Source organism: Mesoplodon densirostris, chromosome 16 (assembly GCF_025265405.1).
Source record: "Mesoplodon densirostris isolate mMesDen1 chromosome 16, mMesDen1 primary haplotype, whole genome shotgun sequence".
NCBI classification, from domain to species: domain Eukaryota; kingdom Metazoa; phylum Chordata; class Mammalia; order Artiodactyla; family Ziphiidae; genus Mesoplodon; species Mesoplodon densirostris.
Window position 1 is genome coordinate 38,351,113 of NC_082676.1, and position 16,089 is coordinate 38,367,201.

Consider the following 16,089-nt stretch of genomic DNA (forward strand, 5'->3'; position numbering starts at 1 on the left):
CCGCCGCCTTGCATCCTGCCTGCCAGTGTCTGTGGCATTGGCATCAGATCAGGCAGGTGTGTGGGCTCAGGATGAGGTGGCCGCAGTGAGGAGACCCCTCTCTCAGGTAAGCCTTTTCCAGGGGTGCCTGGAGCCTGGCCCCCAAGGCAGGGGTCCTGAGGCTGTCCCCCCGACACCCCACGGGGTTGGGAGTGGCCCTGCTGGCCCAGCAGGAGTGCTTGGCTGCCCGTCGGGTGGGCTGGGAAGAATCCGGGATGCCCGGCACTCCCTCCCTTGGCCCCAGGCCTGTCCTGGTGCCCCCAGCTAGGAAGCCCTCGCCCCAGGCCCTGTGGCACTAGAGGGGCAGCTGATTCTGGGGCTTTGGCCCCTCTCCCGCCCCGCCTTCCCCAGCCCAGCCTGCACAGCCCTGGGAAGCCCCCCAGGGCGGGTTCCATCACTTTCAGAGTCCGGTGAGAGTCGAGGATAGCAGCTCCCCAGGCCCCAGGCCCAGACCTGTGAGCCTTGGTTTCTTCATCTGTAGAACAGGACTGTAACAACCCTGCCCCAGGGCTGTGGGAGGATGGGAGAGATGCTACAGACAAGCAGAGCCAGGCCCTGCCCCTGGCCTGGAGGAAGAAGCTGTCCCGGCCACCCCGCCCAGCCCCCAGGCTGGCCACCAGCTCTCTGCTGGGGGGCTGAGAAACTGTAGGCCCTTGGGTGCTCTTTGTTTTTTAAAAATTTTATTTTATTTATTTTTTTATACAGCAGGTTCTTATTAGTTATCCATTTTATCCACATCAGTGTATACAGGTCAATCCCAATCTCCCAATTCATCCCACCATCACCACCCCCACCGCTTTCCCCCATTGGTGTCCATAGGTTTGTTCTCTACATCTGTGTCTCAATTTCTGCCCTGCAAACCGGTTCATCTGTACCATTTTTCTAGGTTCTGCATATATGCGTTAATATACGATATTTGTTTTTCTCTTTCTGACTTACTTCGCTCTGTATGACAGTCTCTAGATGCATCCACGTCTCTACAAATGACCTGGGGTGCTCTTGGTGCCCTGCTCTGCCTACGGGTGGCCCTGACCTTCACCATCCCCCACCCGTGCCCGGAACAAGGGCTGCCCGGGTCCCTACCCCAGCCACCTGTGCATTAAGAGCCTCCATTAGAGACCTCTCGGTCAGCCTCATCTGAAGGCCAAGGTTATTTCGGAAAACGGAGCAGAGCCCAGCGGATAAGTCTTTCCAGGAGCCGGACGGGGACCTCTGGGTCCACCCCTACCCTCGCAGCCTGACCTTCGGCCCTGGTGGGCCTCAGTTTCCCCATGTACTACATGAGGGCTGGGAGGCTGAGCAGGAGGGTTGCCAAGGGCCTTTCAGGGTGAGAGGCTGGGTGCAGAGGCTTGCTCAGCCTAGCCCTGAGAGCTTTTCCGCCGTCAGCTTGTTGCAAAACTTGTTCATATGAAAACTGCCCACTTCCCTTTCTGCTATTTTGGCCTGCAGGCCACGGGCTGTGGCGGCCTCCCCTCCCCTCCCCACCCGACTCAGCCCTGCCTGGCCCCTTGGGGCCCTCCTGGGGCTGCCGGGCCTGCCTCCACCAGGGGCCCAGCTCCTCTCCCTCCGCCCTCCCGTACCCCACTTGTTCTCAAGCCTGGTTGGGAAAGCAAGGAGAGAGGACAGATGGATTCAGTCTGGGGGGCAGCCACAGAGTTTTCCCCAAATGAGCCTTTCTTTTAAAAAATATTGTGTGATTCTTAAAAATGTAATATAAGAAAGGATTTACGTAAAGGAGTGTAGGTCTTGGAGTCAGCCTGCCCTGGGTATAGATCTTGGTTCTGTGACTGGTCTGCTGTGTGACCTTGGGGAGAATACTCACCTCGCTGGGCCTCCCTCTCCTCCCTTGGAAGAAAGGAGCTGGCATCTCCAAGGTGATGCTACCTGCGTCTGTGACAACCGAAGGGCTGGGACAACAGCGCTGCTCTCCTTCAGATCCCAGCCCCTCCCAGGGTCCCACCACGACTCCCTGCATGGTGCAGTAGAGCGGGGGCTCAGGCCTGCATGTCTGGGGGACCCGACAGGGAGGGCTTCAGGTAGGGTTGACCCACACTGCTCAGTGCAGGCCATCCAGCCAGCTCTGGCCCTGACAGGAGGCGGCTTTCTCTTCCCATCCCACAGGGACCGTGATGATGGCAAGTCACGGTGGTCACAGCCAACCGTGCCCCACCGGCCGGCACTAGCACCTTACAGGTGTCCTCTCAGTGCTGGGCCTCAGATGACAAACCTGAGTGTTGAGTGTCATTCTTTCTCTCATTTAACAGAGGGGTGACCGAAGCCCGGTGACACTGGGATTCAGCAGCTGGGGCAGAATTTGTGTTCTCATGTTCCCCTCCCTTCCCTCACCCAGTGCCAGGCAGGTGGAGATGGACCAGGGCTGGGGGCATCCGAGCATGCTGCTCATTCCAAAACAGCAGGGCCAGGAAGCAAGAGGGCTTTCTGATGGTTGGGGTCCTCTGGGAGGGAGGGCAGCAGAGGTCAGCAGCCCAGGTCCCAGGGCCTTGAATGCCAAGCTGAGAGTGTGGACTTGCTCCTGGGGTCTTAAGCAGACCCCGGCGGTGACCAGTGCTGGACCCTTGTCCCAGGGGGGAACCCTCCCATGTGTCTGTGCCTGAACTTCCTCTGGGGCAGAAAGAGTCTCTGTTTTGACCAAAGGACAAAGATGTCAAGGGTGGGAGCTCAAGGGACCTGTCTAAACCAGCCAGCTAGAAATAAGATCCTCAGCAAGTTTCTCTTCCGGAAGCCCCAACTGTGATCCAGGCTGGACGTGTTTGTCCTCCCAACGACTCTTGGAGGAAGAGCCTGGGTTGATCCCAGTCTTATAGATGAGAAAACTGAGGCCAAGAGACCCTGAGGCACAGGCAGGCTTCCCCGATTCAAGGCCAGGTGCTCCCAACCTCACCAGCCTGAGATGGACTTGGGCCTTGGCTGGAGGCCCGGCAGGGAGGCAGCCCCGGGGCAGAACGAGGTGGGGGGGAGGGAGGAGGTTATGCGGCCTGGGAGGGCAGTGCCCAGGCTCGTAGATCCCCTCGGACAGCCTCCTGGGGTGACCAGGCCATCCTCTCTCCTCATGTGGAGGCCGCCGGGTCATGAGGTTTGGGAATGGTCATGTTTCCGCTGACTCACTTGGAGTTTGGGGGAAGGAGAGGTGACTTCTTCATGACGGGCCCCTGACCGGGGCTCGGCCCTGCACGGAGATACCTTGTCATCTTTGCCACAGGGATTCAGGAAGCTCAGAGTGGTGAGGGGGACGGCTGGGTACAGTGCAGCCCTCTGGGGAGCCCGGAGCAGGAGGCGGGCAGCACAAAGCTCAGGTCTCCCCAAGCCTTGCCCTCCCCAGCTGGGAAGCAGGGAGAAGCCTCCTCCCAGGTGGCCGAGGCAGGAGGAACAGGTGTTCACGGAGGGGACACTGAGTAGCGTGGGCTCCACGTGCCCACCACGGGGTACCGCCCCCTCAGGACCCCCGGCTGCCCTCAGCTCTGTCACTGGCATTTGCAAGGGGGTGCTGAGTCTCTTTATAGTCATAACGATTCTCCTTAGAGAGCCCCTCAAGTGGGCTGTACTCACCAGGCCCTCCTGTGTGGGTGCCTGTGGCTTTGCTGAGGCCTGGCAGTCACAGCGGGGCCCCGAGGCTGGGACCGGCCACTGACCAAGAAGCAGCCTTTTAGCCCCACCTCCCAGCACATCCCACCACCAGCCACCAAGGTCCATCTGCCCAGGCGCCCTTCTTCCCCTCCTGGTCTCAGGCCCACCTCCTCCAGGAAGCCTTCCTGACCTCCCTCCTTCCGGCACCCAGGGCAGGAGGAATCTGGGCAGATGGGTGTTTTAGGAATGGAAATTCCACCCCCAGCTTCCCCAGAGGCCATGGGTAGGAGCGGAGAACCACCCAAGGGTCGATGGGGGCTGCCAGGGGCTCCCAGGCAGAAGGGCCATGGACTCTGAGGTGGGGGAATAAAGCTGAGTTGGCAGGAGGCAACAGGTTGCAGTGGGCGGAGCCAGCGTTAGGGTCTGGAGGCTGGAGTTCAAATCCTGTTTTTCCCCTTAGCAACTGTGGGATCTCTGGCTTCCGTTTTTCTGTTTGTGAAATGGCTCGAGCCTCTCCCTCAAAGGGCAGTTGGGAGGACTAAGCGAAGACGTGTGTGGGAGTGTGCAAATACATGTGGTGCTGTCTGGCGGGTCTCCAGAACCTTCCAGCACTTACCAAGAGTTGATGATGGCCCTGGGAGCCCGGGGTGCGGGTCGGGGGTCAGATGGGGGAACAGGGCTGGTTCTGTCGCCCCCTGGTCCCAGAGCAGGGAGGGGAGGTGATGCTGGCCTCAGCTGTGGGGTTGGCAGGGGACAGTGGGGGCCAGAAACCTGGGGTTCCTGGAGGGGGCGGCCCTGCAGCCTCCACCCTGGCTCACAGTGCCCCCACGTCGCAGCCCTGCAGGAAGAGTGGCCAGGAGTGGACATGAGCGCGGGCACGGAGCTGCTGTGGCCGGGGGCGGCCCTACTGCTGCTGCTGCTGTGGGCGGCGGCCGGCCTGTGTGTGCGCTGCTCCCGCCCAGGTAAAGGCTGGGATCATGGGTGCGAGGGAGGGGAGGGCGGTGTACCCAGCGAGCCACTCAGGCCCAGACCCGGCTGCGGTCGGAAAGGGCAGTCAGATAAGCCTCAGGAGGCAGAATTGAACCCCGGGGGCCTGGGTTTCTCCTCTGAAGACAATGGGTCTGGCTCACTGGGGGCTTCGGTTCTGCTGTGTCAAGGGCATGTGTCTGGGGCCGATGGACTGCACTGGACAAGCGTGGGGAGGGGGGCTGGGCTGCCTGCGTCCGCCTTCTCCATGCTCCGCATTCCTAAATAAATGGTGAGCAACCCCCGCCAGTGTCAGGTGGCCCCCTGTGATTGGTGGCTTAGCCCGCACGTCCGGTCTGAGGCCTGCACAGGGCACAGGGGAGACAAGATGGTTGGGCCTCAGATCTCAGTTCCCACCCGGCCCCAGGACGCTTGCTAATCTGGTCCTGTTCTTGCAGGTGCGAAGAGGTCCGAGAAAATCTATGAGCAGAGGAGCCTGTGAGTGTCTCAGTGTCCCCAGCCCAGTGACGCTGTGTGCCCTGGGCGTGGGTGTCCATGTGGGCATCCCCTCGGGCACCTCCACACCCCACCCCTAACCCTTCACTCATACCTCCTCCATGCCAGGCTCTAGTGGGTTCTAAGCAGTTAGGGGAGGTGAGGGGATGCCCAGGGGCTGTCCAGACCCGGCCCTGGATGGGGAGGGCTGGGGATGCCACAGGAGGGGAGGAAGGGATGCCACACTCCAGCTAGCCCAGGAGCATCTCCAGAAATCCCCATGGTGACCCCAGCCCTGGGGAGCGCACTGTGCCGGTGCTGGAGGTCGACAGAGGAATCCCACCCTCCCGGGGCAGTGGAGGGGACAGAGACCGGGCGCTGTGTCTGAGTCTCCCCTGGAAAACACTAAAGGACCTCTGGGGAGGATATGGGTGTGAAATCTGGGGGACCAGGGAAGGCCTCCTGGAGGAGGCGGGAGGGATTTTAAGAGAGAAAGAAGGCGAAAGGGGACATCCAGAGAGAGAGGGAATGGTGTGGGCATTTGCCGATGTCGGGCCGGGGTGGACACTGTCTTGGGGATGAGGTGGTTGCTGTGAGTGTGTCTTGAGAGAGATCAGCTGAATGCGGAGGAAGAAGAGTCTTGACTGTGGAGAGAGGCCTTGGCCTTTGTCCTAAGGGCCAAAGGGAGCCACGGGAGAGCTGGAAGCAGGGCAGTGGGGGTGAGATGAAACGGGGCCACTGACCCCAGGCAGAGTTGCAGGACCTGGGCAGGAGGGAGTTCCAGGCACCTTGGGGACAGGCTGGCCGTTCTGTGAGCCCTGGGAGGGTCAGCAGTGCTGGGCGCTATGGATCGGGGGGCGACCCAAGAACAACTCGAGGCAGGAGAGCAGCAGCCAGTGGTGTCCTTACAGTGCCTGGTGGAGGGCTCTGAGACCTGCGTGCACACACGTGCACGGGCCTGCACGCCCAGTTGCACCCACAGGCTCCCCCAGCACTCGCTCATGCGTGCACTTCTCACACTCATGGCACTTGCTTGCACGCCTGGGCAAGCACTCACATACAAACTCACACACACACCCTCTCTCATTTCCTTTTGCAACTGAAAAACCACAGTGAGATTTGAAAATAGAATTTTCCCATCCATGCCTACTCCTGGGGCCAGGGCTGGACCTTCCCAGGCTTTGGGGGCCACTTGGTCCTCTGGCTCGCCAGCCCATAACCTCCACCAGGGCTGGGCTGGGCTCCCCTAGTGCCCACCCACACCCCTGCCCCAGGGCAAGTTCCTCAGTATCTTCCCTCTACCCTCCTCCCTTAGTCCCTGCCCACTCCAGGCCTCTGATTAATCTTAGAACTGAAGATAGTCAGAGGCACAAGTTAAACCTCCTCACGTGGGAGGTGGGAAAACTAGAACTAGGCCTAAGTGGGAGGAGGTGGGAGGGGAGACTTGGGCTCTCCCCACCTCACTTGGGTTCAGTTCTATCAGCCTGTGTGTGCCAGGCCCAGCTCCTGCATCATTTCCTCTGGGAAGCCATGCCTGACTCTCTTCTGTGGATTTAGGGCATCATTCCTAAATCAGATCACTCTGACCCCCAGACCCCAAGGCTGGAAGGCTGGGGCATGTCACCATTCTGGTCCAGGGAGGAACCCAAAATGGTTTAATGATTAGCTAATCTGATCCACTATCCTTAGCAGTGGCTTTCATTCCCAAGGGCATTTCATGGTCCAAAGTGGCAGCTAGAGCTCCAGCCCTCATCTCTGCCTTCCAGGCAGTAGTAAGAATGAAGGAGAAGGACAGAAATGGGGCATCCCAGTTAGCAGTGCCTCCTTAAAGGAGTTTTCCTGAAAGCCCAACAACCTTGGCTTTGCATTTCATTAACCAGAATTATGTGGTCACACATAAATGCAAGGGAGGCTGGGAAATACAGCCTTTTTAAAACACTGGAGGTAACACTAGTTTGTAACGTTATATACGTTTCATGTGTACGACATTATATTTCTACTTCTGTACACCCTACATCGAGCTCACCAACAAGTTAGTTTCAATCTAGCATCACGCAGTTGATCCCCTTTACCCATTTTGCTCTCCCCCACCCCTGGTAACCACAGATAACCACTATTCTGTTCTCTGTATCTATGTGTTTGTTTTTGTTTGGTTTGTTCATTTATTTTGGGTTTTTTGTTTGTTTGTTTTTTATATTCCACATATGAATGAAATCATACAGAACTTTTCTTTCTCTGTTTGACTTATTTTACTTAGCATAATTCCCTCAAGGTCCATCCATGTTGTCACAAATGGCAAGGTTTCATCTTTTTTATGGCTGAATAGTATTCCAGTGTGTATATATATACCACATCCTCTTTATCCATTCATCTGTTGATGGGCACTTAGGTGGTTTCCATGTCTTGGCTATTGTAAATAGTGCTGCAATGAACCTACGGGTGCATATATCTTTTCAAGTTAGTTATTTTGTATTCTTTAGATAAATACCCAGAAGTGGGATTGCTGGCTCATATGGTAGCTCTATTCTTAGTTTTTTGAGGAATCTCTCTCTATACTGTGTTTATAGTGGCTGCACCAATTTACATTCCCCTCAACAGTGCCCAAGGGTTTCCTTTTCTCCACATCCTCGCCAACCCTTGTTACTTCTTGTCTTTTTGATAATAGTCATTCTAACAGGTGTGAGGTGTTACTTCATCATGGTTTTGATTTGCATTTATTTCCCTCATAATTAGTGATGTTGAACAGCTTTTCATGTGTCTGTTGGCCATCTGTATGTCTTCTTTGGAAAAGTGTCTATTCAGTTCCTCTGCCCATTTTTTAATCAGGTTGTTTTTTTGTTGTTGAGTTGAGTTAATTATATATTATATTATAAGGGATATTAGCCCTGTATTGGATATATCATTTGCAAATACCTTCTCCCAATCGGTAGGTTGTCTTTTTGTTTTGTCGATGATTTCCTTTGTTGAGCAGAAGGTTTCTAGTTTGATGTAGTCCCATTTATTGGGAAATACAGTCCTTTGGATGGGCATGTGGCTGTCTAAATAAAAATCAGGGTTCTGTTTCAAAGAAAGAAGGTGATGGTTAGATACCTGGCTGTGTCTGCTAAGCCTTGAAGTTGCCTCATCAGTTACTGGGGAGTAAATGGCGTGTGTGAACAACTCAAGAGGACCACGCTCTGTTAGGAATGTTAAACCCTCCTGGGATGGTAGGTGTTGGGAGCCGCCTCTTTGTTGCTCCTGGCTGGTCACTGCCAGGTCCCTGAGCAGCTGCCCCAGCCCTGCCCACAGACTCTTCTGGGCATCTCCGGGGGTCCTGGGGAGGCTCTGTGGGGGCATATGTCTGGCTGGCAGCTGGCTCCAGCCCAGGGCCATGTGAGAAGTGTGGGCACGCGGTGGGCAGGCAGGGAAGCACTCTAGAGAAGGGGTGCATCAGGAAGCCCTGGATCTGAGTCCTGGGGGGCTGGCAGCCCCTCCTCACTCTCGCCCTGGTCTGTCCCTCCCTGTCCGTCTGTCCTGCCCCTCTGTCCCTGGGGCTGTGGGAGGCCAGGCCCTGGCTCAGCACAGCTTCATGTGTTTCCAGGCAAGAAAATCAGCAGAACTTTGCAGTGGCCCGGACCTATACCTGTGAGTCCCCAGACAGAAGGGTCCAGGGCTGGGCTCGGGATTGGGAGTGTCCACATCAAAGTCTCTTTCGTCCCCATTGTTCTGAGGCTGTGGCCAGGCCTGATCTAGTGGGGTGATGGGGCTGTGCTGGCCAGCTGGCCTGGGGGCCCAGCCAACACCCCCTCAACCTTTGCAGTGGTCAGGGAGGCCTGGCCAGGGCCCCTGGTGGACACGGCCTCCAACGCGGCATCAGCAAGGTAGGAAGGAGCCCCTATCCCAGCCCCACGGGAGGCGATGAGGTGGTCCCCGGGGTCCCCACCTGGCTGAGCCCAGGCCAAGACCTTGCTCCTTCCTCGGACCTCAGAGCCCCAGTTCTGATTCTGAGGGCCCTACCGGGGGGCTGTGGGACTGTGGCCTCCAGACCCCCAGGAAACCCGGGGCCTTCTCCCAGCCCCTCCTCAGCCCCTGCCCCACTCCCGTGCAGGAAGGACAAGCTGCTGCAGTTCTCCCCCAGCCTCGAGGGTGAGTGCCCTGGGACACAGGGTTGGGGGCAGGGGCGAGGTGGGACCGAGACAGGTGAGTACCTGGTGGGACAGGTACTGAGCAGGAGGCCTTCCCAGAGGAGAGACGCTGTGAGCTGGGCTGGGAGGCCTGACGGGGCTGGCCCAGCAGCGAGAGGGGACGGAGAGCAGGTGTGAGGGTGTGAAGATTGGAAACACCTAGGTTTCTTCCGGTGGTCACAGCTGGGAGGGGGCGGGGCCTGGGGAACCAGCATTGAGCCAACGGGCCTGGCCTTTCTTCCAGATTCTTCATCCTCCAGGTACCAGAACTTCAGCAAAGGTAGGTGGGCTCCGCGGAGGAGGGGGCCGCAGTGGGGCATACAGCCCGCGCTCAGGCCTGATTCTCGCCTCCTCCTGCAGGAAGTAGATGCAGATCAGATGCAGCCTACATGTGAGCGGGCTTCTCCGGGCCCTGGCCACCCCCTCGCCCCACGGCCCGCCCTGCCCGCCCTGCCCGCAGCCTCCTTACGTGAGAAAGCCCTCCTGCCCTGGAACCCGCTGGCCCAGGCAGGCTCTCCATAGCACTGTTTCCCTCATGACCGTAGCTTTGCGGGGGCTGAGGACAGGGACAGGAAGGAGCCCTGCTCTGTTTGGGGGTGTGGGAGGCCATCGGGGGGCCTCATCCTGCACCACCCAGTCAAAGACGAGTTCCACCGACCCTCAGATAGGAAGGGCCCCCAGGACGTCTCCTCATCTCACAGTTGGGCAAACTGAGGCCCAGGGCAGGAGGTAACTTGCATAAGGCCACACGGTGAGGTGGCTGGAGCCAGGGCGGCTCAGGGGTGCAGGGAAGCAGGGTGGGAGGATCGGGGGAGACGTTGGCAGGGCCCCCGCGGGCTCCAGGGGCAGTGACGGCCGGAGCAGCCCTGGCCTCGCTGCCCGCTCATGAAGCTCCTGGCCCGACCATGGGCCTGCCCAGCAGTTGGTGCTGTGTCTATGTTTTCTTGCCAGACACCCCTTCACCACGGACTATTTCGATTATGGGCAGTTCCAGAAGCCCCCGGAAGGTGAGGCAAAGGTCGATGAAGGCGAGAGGGAGGAGGTGGCCTGGGAACGCAGCTTCAGAAGTCACACCCCTGGGGCGGGGCCAGAGGTGGAGGTTTAGGTGGCTGGAGGAGGCTGGGTGGGGGGACCTGGGGGAGACTGGCCCTGTGCGCAGGAGCCAAGGTGCAGAGGAGGGAAGGGATGGGCGGGAAGAAGGGGTAGGGGGGCCAGAAGGGGAGCTGAGGGCAGGAGCAGGGGGCAGGCTGGTCCCCTTGTCATCCAGGTCCCTCTCAAGGCTGGGCACACAGGGGACCTTGAAGGAAGGCCCTGGACCGGTCAGCCTTGTTGACAAACGCTGAGCCCTGCAGGCTCCGAGGATGCTGGCACCCTTTGTTAAGAGCAAAGGTGCTCCTAACACCTTTCCTCTACAGAAACTGAGAACTGAGGGTGGGCAGTGCCTGCTGAGAGGTGCACAGGGCTTGGCTCCTGCCGGGGCTGGGCTGGGATGAGAGGGGGTGTCCTTTTCTCCCCGCTGCGTTTCTAAACTGGGGAGAGGCCCTCACTTCTCAGAGCCTCTTCGACACAGATGGACGCAGGGTGGGGTGGTGTTTAGAGCTCAGCTTCCCCGTTGGGGGGTCGGGGGGAATGCCGGGGTACCAGGCTCTGATATGCCACAATCAGCCTAGGCCCCGGACAAAGGATCCTCAGCCCACCCCACTGCCTGAAGGGTTAGGCAGTTTCCTGTCTTCTGGGCCCCCAGCGGCTCTCCCTGCCCCTCTTTGCCCCATAGAGATGGGCCTCCCTTCTCTGACTGTCCCTCGTGGGCCTGATTGAAGCCCCACCCCCGAATCTCCCCTCCCCAGGGCATTCAGGGGAAGACAGAGAAGGAGCCCAGGGTGGAGGCTGCTGGAGCCAGGCCAGCGCCCCTTAAGAAGCTTGTCCAGGAGAATGCTCGAGGCCCCGGGGAACCCAGAGGGCTGGGGGCTTGATGAGACACAGGGAGAGAGGAAGGGCCAGGCCTGTTGGGCAGGGACCACCAGCATCTTGTGCCCTCTCCTCTCTCCCTGGCAGATGATGATGACACCAATTCCTATGAGAACGTGCTCATCTGTGAGCCAAAGAAAACCGAATCAGGTGAGGCTGCCCTCCCCGGAGCAGGGCAGGAAGGCGGGCCTCCTAGGCCAGGCCCGCCTGCCCCGCTGAGCTCTGAAGTCCCCCGCGGCACGGTTCACCATTATCAGACCCTGTGTCCCGGGAGGAGTCTCCATCAGTCCTGGGCTCTCCCTCCCTCCCTCGAGGGGGCTGCCCAGCACGAGGACGCAGGCTGCCCCTCTGGAGGGGTGGACGTGGCACATCTCTGGCCTAAGGACTGGCCATGGTGGCTGACCCTCTGCCAGCCCCTCTCCCGGTGTTCTCCCTGCAGGGGACGAGGGGTCTGAGGATTATCAGAACTCGGCGTACATCCAGCAGTGGCGGGAGTCCAGGAGAGTCGTGGGTATGTGGCCGGGGCCCCGGTGCTCCCAAATGGTCACCTTCAGCGGACTCAGAGGGGCCAGGCCTGGGACAGACAGTCGAGGGGAGGAGGAGAGAGGGGAGCTTAGGGGATCTGGCCTGGGAGGGCAAGGCCGGGTGGGCTCCCCTACGGCCAGTCCAGCTGATTCCACAGAGAAGCTTCTCGCACATCAGCGGCTGCAGAGGCTCGAACTGTGCCAGGATCCCCCCTCAGCAGCACCATGGCCTCCTGAGGTTGGTCCTCCTGGCCGGCTGCCCATCCAGCTGCACGGACGGCATGGCACTCGCCCTACTCCTGGGCAGGACACACCTCTGGCAAATCCCAGAGAGGACGGGACAGACACACCATCCAGTGTAGCCTTTCCTGCGGGCTGTGTGGTGGTGGGAACAGGGCTGGGCATGTGCGTGTGAACCCTCTGACCATCTGCCTGCGGGTCGCAGAGCCGGTCCGGAGGGAAGCACCTCCCTCCCCAGTAGGAAGTCCAGATGAGGACGGCGGGGAGCCCGATTATGTGAACGGGGAAGTGGCAGCCACCAAAGCCTAGAGAAGCCCTGGAGGAAGGTACGGTCCAGGGTGGGGGGCTGCACAGGCCTAAGGGGCTGCACTCCAAGGGAGAAGCAGAGAGCTGGGGCTGGAGGAGCCACAGCAGGGACCGTGGGGCAGCACCCATGGATGCTGAAATGGGGTGGCTCCTCGGGGCGCTGGGACGCCGCCCTGGGTGCTGGGCCTCCCGAGCAGTCCCTGCCCGCCCCCCACTCCTGTGGCTGGTGTGGGGAGGTGACAGATCCACGGCGGACACCAGGTCTCAGGCCCAGGGGGTGTCAGGCAGGGCAGGCTGGTGAGTCATGGGATGAGAAGGTGGGCTCTGGGTGGGCCTCTGCAACCTTGGGCGAGAGACTTAACCTCCCTCGACCCATTTCCTCGCTTGCAACCTGGAGCTACTGGGACCTGTGTCTTAGACAACACACACAAGGCACTGCACGGAAAGCAGGACCAGTTGGACTCAGGGACGGGGCGGGATCGGGAGGAAATGGTGCCAAGCGCTCACACACACCATCTCTTGGCGCCCCCAAGGCTCAGAGCGGACAAGCCACCTGCCCGAGGTCCCACTTAGAGTGAGTAGAGGAGGGAACGGTCCCCCAGGAGCTCAGATGTTGGAGCCCAGGCCCTGCCTCACGGGGAGCAGGTCAACCCGAGGGCCCCGGAAGGCTGCCCAAAGTCCTGATCTGGGGGACACGGGCAGTCCTCTCAGTGGGCGGCCGGCCTGGGCTGTTTGAGAACCAGCAGCAGGATCAGTGGCAGCAGTTGAAGCCCAACGGGCAGAGCCCAGGGTTCATTCATTCGCCCAGTACCGAGAGGGCCCCTGCCAGGGGCAAGTCCTGCCTTGGGGGCTGGGGACACGGCGATGAACAGAAGACACACAATCCCTGTCCGCTTAGAACTTCCATCCTGGTGGGAGAGAGAAAACAGATAACCAGCTGGAAGAGAAGAGGAGAGAAATGCATGCAGCACGTTAGGACTGCAGGGGTGGGAAGGGGCGGGGAGCAACGTGGGGCGGGGAGCGGCGGTGCCGTGATTCAAGCCGGGAGGCAGCGCAACCTTTCTGAGCTCCCCTCCTCGCCCCTCGGGGGACTGGAAGGACACCCAGGCAGAGGGACTGGCAAAGACCCCCAGCAGGAATCTGCGTCTGACGATGTGTGGGCAGAATGATGGGGGAGCGTCGGCAGAGGTGGAGGGCTGCGGCGGGAGGCGTGCGGGGCCAGCACCTGGGTTTTCCTGAGGTGGGGCAGGGGAAGGTCTGGAACAGAAGAGTGACTTGTTTCTAAAGGATCGCGGGCCACCGCGTAGAGACATGAATACAAGGGACGCGGTGGAGGCAGGGAGACCGATGCGCTCAGGCAGGAATCCAGCGAGTGTTTGCGGAGCGATGGGGCTCACTGATGCGTGGCGTGTCGGCTGCCCGGTAGAGCGAGGACTTGAGGAGGCCTGCAGGGGTTTGCCTGAGCAATGAGAGGGCGTCGCTGCCAGCAACTGAGATCAGGGAGGCTACAGGCAGGGCGGGTTTTGTGGGCAAGGCCGGTTTATTTCTGGGCCTGTTTAGTTGGAGATGCCGTGCAGGAGGATGTATGAAATGGGCAGTTAGAGATCTGCGCCTGGATTCAGGGAGAGGCAGGAGTGGAGAGGCTGTGCAGGTTCTTCAGACGAAAGAAACTAAGAGTATGTTGTACGCTGACAAACGATACTGGAGGTTCGAGTCTGGGTCGGCTACGGCTGGCTGGAATTTACACCCGGGACCCCACACACAGAACGGACTGAACTCCACAGGCTGGGGCCCACAGCAGCTCGACAAGACTGCAGAGGCCCAATCCCTATATTCTAGCAGGTGGAAGGGCCGCCAGGCAAGGGGGAAGGCGGAGTGGAGTTAGGGCCTGGTACCCCTCTCAGGTCCTTTCTGGGTTCGAGGGGAGAGGACGCAGCTTAATGTTACTGGTCCCAGGACACGTGCAGCGGAAAGCCGCCAGCTACTGTGCAGAGGGTGTTCCTGCACCCAAGGCACGTCAGAGTAACTCGGGCCTCGGCCAGAACCATGCAGTCAGGATTTCAAACAAAAAGCAGACGCTCCTGGAATAAGAAACATGCTTAAGGCTGCTTGACGGCGGGTTCTCTGCTCACTGGACACCGACCATCACTGTGCATCCTCCTCGACCCGTGCCGGCTGCTCCGGGGCTGAGGGGACAAAGCGTCAGGCCAGGCAAACTTTTCCTCTTTAACAAATATTTTTCCTTTTCATTGAAGGAGCCAGGGAACCATATACTGCCTCCCCAGAGCTGCTCAACTTCTAGACCCCCTACAGCTACTCCTGGGAGGGGCACCAATGCACCCTGAGGACCAGCCAGCTGGCCACGGGGTACCCAGCCCGGGAAAGGACAGTTACGCATGGAGCCGCCCTCTGACCGGCTCCCACGGGCAAGCCAGGAGCCTGGGGCCGAGGGCAGCTCCCGCTGTGGTCAGATGCCCAGGACTCAGGGCAGTCTCATCCCCTTAACCACATTTAAAACATCATACTACATGGGTGTTCGTGTCCTTTTTTGCTTTGGATTTTGATCCCAAATTGCTTACTAATGTTGGTTGCTGGGATTTTTGTGTGTGATGGATAAGCTTGTACAGTTAATTTATATAGGTGGAGTTGTATTTAATATTCTGCGTTTCAGAGTAGAGGTTGTATCTATCTTGTCTCCTGTAAGCATTACATGTACTTAACTTCAGCAGAGTTAGGGGGAGCCCTGGCGCTCCTTTCTTTGGGCCTCTGTTGACTGAATCAGAGATGAGGCCACGGCCACCTTCATGACCCTTCAGCAGGAGCGTCTGCTGTGGACAGAGCACGTCATGGTTCTGGGGAAGGGGCAGGCGGATTAGAGTGGCCTGGAGCCTCAGCTGACCGTCTCATGGGAAGGACAGGGTCCAAGGGACCTTCTGAGTCAGAGAAGCCAGAGTCAGGGAAATAAAATGCCTCCTCCAACCGAAACATCTCAATAAACCGTTCCAGTTTAAGGGCAGTGATTCTCCTGTTTGCTTTCCCTGCTTCACGTAGAACCTTCTAAGGCAATGAAAGTCAGGCTTCTTGTTTCAGAAAGGGACCCTGAGGCCTAGAGAGAGAGAAGGCTGGGGACAAGAACTTGGTCCCTGAGTCCAACCCTCTTTCCAGATGCTGCACCGATTCTATGAGACGAAGTTAATGCTGCAAGTTAGGAAATTAGAAGAAAAAACATCTAGAACACAGCTGTTGGCCACTTGTCCCTTCACACCCCGCAGTCCTGGCCTCACGACATGGAGAGGACAGCTTAGGCCTGAGCACAGGTGTGGTGGGGCTGCAGTGAGGCTCCAGCGGGAGGGGGTCCTGCCCCGCCGTCGCTCAGTGTGGGAAGCTGGGGTCTCACTTTGCACAATGGGTACAAGCATCCCTTCGCCTCATAAGGATCCCAAGGCTCCAGACAAAAAATAAGATTGAGAAGGTAGGGAATTCCCCTGGTGGTCCAGTGGTTAGGACTCGGCGCGTTCACTGCAGGGGCCTGGGTTAGATCCCTGGTTGGGGATCTAAGATCCCGCAAGCCGTGTGCCAAAAAAAAAAAAAATTGAGAAGGTATGCCAAAGTATTTTTGTAAAACTTCACCCTGCAGTTTCTGAGGACCTTAATTTTTTTCCCCCTCTTAATCAAAACCCTAACCGCAAAGAACCAGTGACCTTGGAGCCTTTCCTGTATCCGTTCAACCACGTGGTCTGGACACGTGTCTAACCCTGCCTGGGATTTGCTTCAGAACAATCTGGGAGTGGGGTAGGATGCTG

The 16,089-nt window shown here is 58.7% G+C and overlaps 1 protein-coding gene across 2 annotated transcripts; it reads left to right on the plus strand.

Moving 5' to 3' along the window:
- On the plus strand, positions 1–14,813 carry LAT2 (linker for activation of T cells family member 2). Of its 2 annotated transcripts, none has more exons than XM_060078061.1 (13): positions 1–106; positions 4,461–4,586; positions 5,049–5,088; positions 8,666–8,709; positions 8,885–8,945; positions 9,140–9,210; positions 9,493–9,528; positions 9,609–9,639; positions 10,200–10,255; positions 11,304–11,366; positions 11,656–11,727; positions 12,186–12,306; positions 14,542–14,813. In XM_060078061.1, the coding sequence occupies exons 2-12, from the start codon at positions 4,490–4,492 to the stop codon at positions 12,287–12,289; spliced, it is 675 nt and encodes a 224-aa protein (XP_059934044.1). In that variant the 5' UTR covers positions 1–106; positions 4,461–4,489; the 3' UTR covers positions 12,290–12,306; positions 14,542–14,813. The 2 variants fall into 2 exon arrangements, with proteins under 2 accessions (XP_059934044.1, XP_059934045.1); XM_060078062.1 differs by having other exon boundaries at positions 9,173–9,210.
- The last annotated feature ends 1,276 nt before the right edge of the window (positions 14,814–16,089 follow it).

Excerpts from the sequence above, each read along its gene's own strand:
- LAT2 (XM_060078061.1), top strand. The coding sequence starts at position 4,490 with ATGAGCGCGGGCACGGAGCTGCTGTGGCCGGGGGCGGCCCTACTGCTG. Across the intron at positions 4,587-5,048 it reads TGTGCGCTGCTCCCGCCCAG|GTGCGAAGAGGTCCGAGAAA; the intron begins GTAAAGGCTGGG and ends CTGTTCTTGCAG. Across the intron at positions 8,946-9,139 it reads TCCAACGCGGCATCAGCAAG|CCCCTCCTCAGCCCCTGCCC; the intron begins GTAGGAAGGAGC and ends GCCTTCTCCCAG.